This window comes from Populus euphratica, unplaced genomic scaffold (genome assembly GCF_000495115.2).
Source record: "Populus euphratica unplaced genomic scaffold, PopEup_1.0 scaffold802.1, whole genome shotgun sequence".
Taxonomy (NCBI): Eukaryota; Viridiplantae; Streptophyta; class Magnoliopsida; order Malpighiales; family Salicaceae; genus Populus; species Populus euphratica.
This window is the reverse complement of record NW_011500325.1, coordinates 97,241-105,918: the sequence shown is the minus strand read 5'-3', so window position 1 is coordinate 105,918 and position 8,678 is coordinate 97,241. Positions and strand designations below refer to the sequence as shown.

General features: G+C 30.3%; 1 protein-coding gene across 1 annotated transcript; it reads right to left on the bottom strand.

The window, feature by feature from the left end:
• Positions 1-1,578: 1,578 nt before the first annotated feature.
• Positions 1,579-4,831, bottom strand: LOC105113625 (O-acyltransferase WSD1-like). The gene is made up of 7 exons (XM_011009873.1): positions 4,469-4,831; positions 3,584-4,162; positions 3,353-3,419; positions 3,014-3,123; positions 2,368-2,577; positions 2,104-2,226; positions 1,579-1,871 (listed from the first exon to the last, which is right to left on the bottom strand). The coding sequence occupies exons 1-7, from the start codon at positions 4,697-4,699 to the stop codon at positions 1,701-1,703; spliced, it is 1,491 nt and encodes a 496-aa protein (XP_011008175.1). The 5' UTR covers positions 4,700-4,831; the 3' UTR covers positions 1,579-1,700.
• Positions 4,832-8,678: the final 3,847 nt, after the last annotated feature.

Below are 8,678 nucleotides of genomic sequence, written 5' to 3'. Positions count from 1 at the left end.
AATTTATATATAAAATATGTTTCGATTTGGTCATTCATCTTATAATTTTTTTATTTTGTTTCTTTGTTTTTCTATCAAATTTTTTATTACTTTTAATTTTATCTTTCAAATCAAATTTATAATATTTTATTTTTTCAATGATAGTAACAATGATTTTAATATGGTCCATTTTTTAAATTTCTTATTGTTTTCATTGGTGTTTTTGTCAAAAATTTTAATTTTATTTTATAAATCAAGTTCAGAGTTTTTATAATAATAATAATAATAATAATAGTAGTGGTGGTGTTTTGAATTACAATTTTTTAAAATCTTTTTATATGATTTATTTTTTTAATTTTATATTTTAATATTTAATTTATTATAAATTTCACTTTATTATTTTTCTAGATTAAGTACTTCGGGTTTAATAACTCAGGTTATAAATTTACAAAGTTATCATATTAAAAAAATAGATTTCTAATTCTTTTTATTTTTTTATTAGATTATTTCAAACATATAATGTAAGTTATGAATTTTGCATGATAGCTATTATTAGTATTAGCATTATATATTTTTTGTGACTTCATTTCAATATTTAAATATTATTTTTTCTTTTTTTTTAAAAAATTAACCTCATACTGAAGTGCAATAACCAAGGCTAATTATATATTAAATTCAAAGTAATGATATTTATTATTGCTGTAATCATTGCAAGTTGATTGTAATGTATATCAAGTGTATAACATACTTTTCTGTATTTTGTTATATCCTGTCTTTCATTCATCAAATATAGAGATAATCTACCTTATCTTATACATCAATGTCAAATACAACTCCGTGCCTATCTCCTGTTTGTCACATGTTCTTTATCCTAACTATTTTCATTTTATTTTCTCAAAACATTAACAGAACATTACTTATTACCTATAACTATTATAAGATTTTGGTTGCAAGGCACCTCCTTCGTTGTTCAGTTCATGTGAATAGTAAAACAGGTGTTCTTTTATTATTTATTTATTTATTTAATTTCAGCCTTTATAGCCTCACTTTTATTTTTAATTTTTTCAATGATTGTTAATGATGCATTTAGACAGATCAAATCCACTAAATAATATCAGGCCAATTTCTTCATGGTTTAAAATTAAAGTTGGGTTGGGTAAACAGTTTAGTTTTGGTGTTTTTTGTCATATCAATTTTATTTTTAAAAGTTTATTACTAGTTAACCAAGTTATTTTTAATTCATTTTAATTCAGTCAAGTTGAATGAGTAATATCAAGAAAACTTCTATATTATTTAATTTTATATTTATGCTTGATAAAGAGTTGAGTTGATAGATTGTTTTGTCAATTTTTTTTCTTTCAATTTTATTATTAGATATTTTCTACAAGTTGGTTGGTTTGTGTTTAGATTAATTAAGTCAATAATTTTTAAATTAATTAATTTTAAATTAAAGATAGGTAAGGAGTTACGTCTAGAAATTTCAAAGGGGACCAGAAATGACGAAAATAATAATATTAAATAGTTTTGTATATTTTGAAAAATTATCTTAGCATACCCGGCTGATATATACTAAGTATACATCTAATTATCAATAAGTGATTATCGAAAATACAAATATTCCTTCACACTCGGGTTACCACGAGTGAATATCATATAAATTATAAGAATAAATAGTACAATGGGTGCATTCAATAATTTATTGTCATTAATCATAGCAACATTTAGTAATCATAACAATCAACCAGCCCTTTCTCTATGACAGCATTTTTGATCAGCTTGAGAGATTCTTCGATATCATCGCAGATTTGATGAGGATCAGGAACTACCCCTTCGTCGACTGATACGATGATTTTCATTTTGTTGACATAACTCACAGCATGAATCATTAATGCCTGAAACCAGACATGTATAACAGTATTAAACTGAGGATATTCAGGTACAATTTGATTGAGAAATTCTTAAAAATCGTAGCGATCAATTTACGAGACGCTTTCTGTTTCAAGTTAGGGGTGATTTGCATGTCATTAGTGTTTTTCGAATTTTAGAACGCACGTTAAGAAAAGAAAGAAGGTTTGTTGCTAATATTAATGGTTTACCCGTGGATACAAGATAGATGGTACTCACATTAGGTTGCCCATAGCAGGTGGGAGCTACGTAGGCCACTTGATGGCCGAAACAAGTGACTTCTTCTTGAGGACCAGGCACGTTTGAGTACCACAATGTAGTTTGAGTTGGAAAGCTTGCCCACTGCGACCATAAATAGGATTTATTTATTTATTTTTAGCCCCAATAAGACTAGAAAAACATTTGAAGCCTTGCAAGGAAGAAATGGATCAGTATAGCTCTGCTAATCATAAAGGGTCGAGTGTTCTAGCAGATTTATTGTACCTTAGCACTGAAGAATTTGATAAAGAATTTTGCCATTAAATATGTGTATAATGCTTCAAGAGTAGCTTTCTTCCTCTTTCCTGTTGCCTTAGCACTTCGAACATGATCTAATACATCCTCTCGTAATCCAATGGTGAAGGGGAAGATAACGTAGCCGATCAGGTTGCCCAACTTCACTTTGCTGCTACTTTTTATCATTTCAGAAACATCCTATATATATATATAAAGAAATTGAAAAAAATTATAATGAATGGATCTTTATTATTGTGCATTAAATTATATCCATTCAATTTAAACAAAGTATTTTAGATTTAACCAATATACTAAAACAAGATATGAAGGATTACGAAAGATTGCACTTTAAATAATTCTTTAAATAAAAAGAAGTTTCTGTTATGAACTTTGGTTATAAATAGTGGATCATGTGATATAGTAATTCATTATATTTCTATATTTTGTTGTACAATTTCAGAATTGAGAAATCAATTTAAAGGGTACAAAAACGCTCATACATAGCAATTTAAAGGATATAATTATATTAAAGGGAGCAAAAAGAATCCCTCAAGGCGAAACACAGGACATGAAATTAATGGGGCTAAACACTAGCTCCCAAACAGAAAAAAGGCAAAGAAGTTGTTTTACTCACTTCATTTACTAGAAATGGCCGTAAATTCACGAAATGAGTTGCTCTTAGACGAATGTTCTTGGGAAGATTGTTATGCCCTTCTGCCCCTCCTGTATCCTTCTTCATTTTACCTGCCGAATAAAGAATTAGCTCACCAAGCGGGAAATTAAGAGTTGATTAAGAACCTACATAACTAATTTAATCTATCTGATTACTTAAACGTGTAGTCTAGCTAAGAGCATATTTTAGAAAATTGTTTTAGATATAGCTATAAGCGTATTTATTGTCTTTGAAGAACATAAGCTAAAACTTTACACCAAAGTGAAGTTGGCATTAAATTTAATTTCAGAATTTTCTTACCGTATTTTCTATTGAGATTTCGAGATAGAGCTGCTTCTGTGACTCCCACCATCACATCATTGACTGTCTGGAAAAAATAACAACAAAAAAAAGCAACGAGTTCTTGAGAGTAATGTAAATTTTTCCGTAAATTTTCTTTCGAAACATAAATCAACACTTTTTTTTAATACTAAGAGAGAATAAGTAAAAATTCTACAGTGTGGACAGATTGATATTTAGTAATTGGCTTACAGCATTCATGGCATTCTTGACCAGCTTAATATCCTCCAAACTCACAGTTCGATGAACAATCCGCCGTGGAGTAGATCCAACGCCTAATGGACCTTTGAGGGGCGTTTTCGTATCATCCAAGTAGAAAGTTGTGATAAAAAACATTACAACATCAACAAAAGTATTCCAATATATCAACAACACAGAAAAAAGCTTGATGAAATATTGGAGAAACCCTCCACTAGAACTGCCATGTTTCTTTTTCATGTTCATTGGAAGGGACGGAAGTGCCTCAGGATCAGATAGTTTGCGGGTACAAGACATGAAAAGTGTCATGAGAGACGTGCCATCACCAAGAGAGTGGTGGACTCGGAGAATGCCTACGGATTCAGCATCAGAGGTTTTGATATTGAGGAGATGGAGATCCCACATAGGTATTGACATGCTAACCCCTGTTTTGCTCAAATTACAGACGTAATCTTCCACGAACTTATCAGGAGAGTCCATGTTTGGGTCTAGTGTAGGGACTTTGACATGGTTGTCCAAGTCGACCACTGTTCTAACCCATTTGAGCTCGCCACCACGTTTCTCATCTGGAACCTGTTCCGTCATTTTTTTGTCATAAAAAATCAGAAGTTCTTATTGCGACAATTTTGCTTTAAAAAAAAGAAAGTGATTTTTAATGCCGATCCCGTCTCGCAATAAGAAAATGTAAGACAGATTATTAATTGTTAATTAGTATTAGGGTACACATATACCATGCATTAAGTTGAATTACCAAAAACAAGTACGATTAGAGCTTGCTCCGTTTTCGTAACCACAGGGTACATCACGTAACTGCTTGGAATATTTTAAAGATGCTGGCGTATTGATAAAAAAGAAAGAAAGAAAGGAAACAGAACTTGCCTGCAAACTACAGAAACGAGGTTGCGAGAGCAAAGTGTGCCCCAAGTTTGCTTTAATAACTTCCGGGTTGAGTTGGGTCTCGAAGCCGATGATGACAATGATGTACACGGTGGAGTCGGATTCATGAAACATTCGAGCCACTGGACTCAGAGGTTGCTCTTCTTCTGCACCGCTCGAAGTATTGTCAACATTTTTTGTTGTTTTAATTGGCTTCATGGCTTGGATCGTCATTGGTTGATCTTTGAGAATGGATGCAAATAATGCAGGTGTGCAAGTGCAAGGCTATCCTGTTTTTTCTCATTGATATGCCCCCCTTCTTATAGAGAAGCAAACAAGTTTGTTTCTCACAGAAAAGTATATTTGTTTTCATATAAAATTTACAAAAAAGATCTCATCAATTCTTTGGGATGGAAGAAAATCTTATTTTGTACAAATAAGTAATTACCATGTGAATGGTCTATCTTCAGGCACAGCAGATCCTGATTGATTTGATTCCAACAATATCTTCTCATCCAATCAAATTTTCCTATCTTCATGACTTTTTCAATGACATTACAACTAGAGTTAATTACATGTTAATCCTGTAATATAGCCCCCTTCCTTTCCAATAACTCTTTATCTTAAAAAATAAAAAATAAAAAATAAAAAGCTCATCTTTATGAAAATCTTATGAATCTTTACCCTTAACTTTCCTTCTGTAGTGCACGAATTAACCTAGTTGTTTGACTTTTAACTCTACAAAGGCTTACTCCCCCGGTGTAGCCAATCAGTCCAACATCCTACGTGTTTACAGTTCCAAGTACTGCAGCCACATAAAATTACATCTTTTACAGCCCTTTGTCCTTGTCTTACGACATGTTTTATGGCTTTTATTGGTTCTGCATCATCAAAAATGATTCATAAGCTTTCCTTGATGTGTCTATAAGGAGGAGCTTCGGCTTAAAGTGTAGTTGAACAAACTGTTATGGATCAGTCAAGTAAAAAAGTGCTCATCCAAGAAAATGCCATTATGGTGCACTTTATGTATCTTCTGGTTAAAAAAACTAAGAACATGCAAATTTTTATACCTTTAAAACTAAAAAAAATTGTATCCACATGTTAAGACCATCATTTAACATGTTCTTTATGCATCTCCCACACATTTCTTACATACGTGCTATTTTGTTTTATGCTTTTCGTTTTCATTCAAGCAAGTGGGATGAGTTTCGCTGTCCTCCTTGGACAGTTTATGCTCTTTTTCTGGATTGTAATAAGACTTTTTACTCAGTTCTTTAGTTTGCCACAACATTTTTACATCTTGGCCAGTTTTTCACAACTTTCTTATGGCATGTTTATGATGCTTTTGGATTTAAACGATATAATTATGAAATCTGAACTTCTATAATACGAATTATAATTTTATTAGGCTAATTATGTTGCTAGCTATTTAAAGATAAATCAGGTTTAGCGTTCGACAATTAATCCAATGCACTCTACATAAGGGTATTTATGTAGTATTAATGCTTAGAGAATATTTTTGTTGACTAAACATTACATATCGCAGCCTTGTTAAATGCACAAACATGCCAAAAAAAAACAAAACAAAACAAAAGTATAGTCTTTTCTATGCAAGTCCAAACAATTGAAAAGGTAAGATAAAGTCCTGCGGTGAAGTGCGAGCAACGGATATACTGCTGTCTGTCTTTTTTTTTTTTTTTTGTTTCTTCATCAACGGATATACTGCTGTTTGTCTTTTTTTTTTTTTTTTGTTTCTTCATAAGATAAATGGTGATATTTTGGTGTATTGGGATTTTAGTCTTGCTAGTTGATTATTACTTTATGTAATCACTACTCAATTATAGTAAGATCATTTCACAATTGGGTCGGTATTGGATTGCCAACCCACTGTAAAATATCACTATACCAATCAAGCCTCGATTTAAGTCACATAAATGCCAAGAAAAGCATTTTAAAACCTGGTTTTGGCTTCTTTCTTAAATGATCACCCATGCAATAATATTATGACACCTGTAAGCTTGGCTTAGCGGAATGTCAGGATTAATAAATAATTATGAGATTTAGTATTATAACCAAATATGCTGTTATTATCTAAAATTTTAAGGGTAAAAGACTTGTGAAATCATTAGTATCTTCAATTCACCTTAATTGAGATAAGTTATGTTAGGTACTCTAAATATAATTTAAAAGTTTTGACAAGTTTATAATGGATCTCTTTATGTCTCGTAATAAAGATTTTTTTCTATGAATAAATTTAATATTTTAAATTTATTATAATCTTGTATATTAAAATAAATTTTTATGATAATAGTCCATATAGGTGCTTTGAAAGGGTTCACCTATTTTAAAAGGTAAGGATTCTTTATAATTTGTATATTTTAATTAAAAATACTTCCAATTAAAATTGATAAATATCTAAAGTATTTCTAAAAATATTTTAGTCAATTCCTAGTATATAAATACTAGCCTTCTTATAGATCCAACATTTATACTAGGATATTGTCAATTAATTTTTATGAATTAAGATTTTAGAATTATTGAAATATTAGTCAAATCTTTAAAAAATTTACAATCCTGGTATAAATTCCAAAAGATGCAAAGAAAAATCAATACAAGTAGTTTTCTAAAACCATGTTAAAAAACATTTCTTTAACAACCTAGAAAAAGCCATTAAACAACTATTGTTACCTTTGACAGATTCCAAAACCACTATACTTTGTCAAAACTAAGCACATAAACACCTTTTAAACATCCTGACAACATTAACAACTTAAAAACATGATTAATCAATTAAAAAAATCTTTTAATTCATTAATCCATATAAATAATAAAACACAAAATAACACCAAAAAGATTTAAAAGCATCATTAAATATTGAAAAAGCATGAATGGGTAGGCCACAAGTACTTCATCCTTAAGTTTTCACATACTTATACCTATTTAAAACTTGCTGGTTATTAGTTGCTACTTCCCTTCTTTTTTTATTTCTTATTTTCCTTTCACTTTCTATTCTTTTTAAAGCTTGTCAGACCTTCGATGTTAAGTCTTTGAACCTTCACACTAGGATCTTTTTACAAAGTATATCGTTTTTTTTTTTGTCTTTCACCTTTATTATTTTTATTTTTTATTTCTAGGGGTATTTATATCGTTTTTCTTTTATGGATTCTCTCAAAGATTGATCAAAGCTCAATCCTATAATCACAATAAAAGAGCTTGAAAAAACTTTTAACAGTTAAAACCTTTGTCCTTTAATGATTTTTTTGGATGATAGTTTTACCAAGGTTGTTTTCTCGTTTTTAGAAACAAAGACATGCATTTCTCACTTTTTGATCTTAGATGAAATATTTACGGTCCTTGATAAGAATCTTGTTTGAGTTTCTAAGTGTGAACATATGAAAAGGTTAAATAGTTTTAAACAAATAGGTATCTCAATTAAGGTTGACTGAATTGGCTACTTTCAAGGCTTCGCTAGAGAAACTCCAATATAAACGGCATCGAAGACCACCTGAACTTGTTATGAAAGATGCACACCTTTCGTTTGGATCCATCATTACTCCATTTAAAGGTCTGTGGCTCTATATTCGTTCGCTTGATGGTACCAACTCGGTTAGTCTAGAATCTAAAAACACAGTAATGTCTTATTAGAGATAAGATGTTGGAGACTTCTATGGAAGAATAGGGATAAAAACATCTAGTTTGATGGAAATGGGGTTGTAAAGGAGATGTTTTTCTTCTATTTGCAATAAAAAATTGTCATTTGAAACTCTAGAACTCTACAGTGAGCTCTCGAAAGGTATCAACTAAATTATCCAAAACTCCTAAGTATGGAGATGAATAGTTAGTGAATGACATCTCATTTACATTCAACCCTATAAATTAAGGTTTTTAATTTGGGATGTAACAGATTTTATTTTAGTCCCTATTCTTATTATTGCTTTTAATTACACCTTTAATTGCCTTTCATACTTATCTTATGCAATTTCACCATTGCTAAACTCAATCATCAACCCTAAAGTTTAGTGTTATTTTCATTTTGGTTATGTTCAAACTTTTAATTTTTTTAATTTAGCTCCTGATATGGTCAATTTCAGCCCTTAAAGTCTCGTGTCTTTAATAATTTTGGTCCTTAGTTTTGAATTCCTTCAATCAAACCCTAATTGACTACCAATTTTGTTTTTCATAATTAGACCCCTAATTTGACCAATTACACTTT

Bases quoted from the DNA above. Each gene is read 5' to 3' on its own strand.
- LOC105113625 (XM_011009873.1), bottom strand. From the start codon at position 4,699: ATGACGATCCAAGCCATGAAGCCAATTAAAACAACAAAAAATGTTGAC. The intron at 4,163-4,468 runs GCAAGTTCTGTT...ATGACGGAACAG, and splicing joins CTCGTTTCTGTAGTTTGCAG to GTTCCAGATGAGAAACGTGG. The intron at 1,872-2,103 runs GTGAGTACCATC...GTCTGGTTTCAG, and splicing joins CCTGCTATGGGCAACCTAAT to GCATTAATGATTCATGCTGT.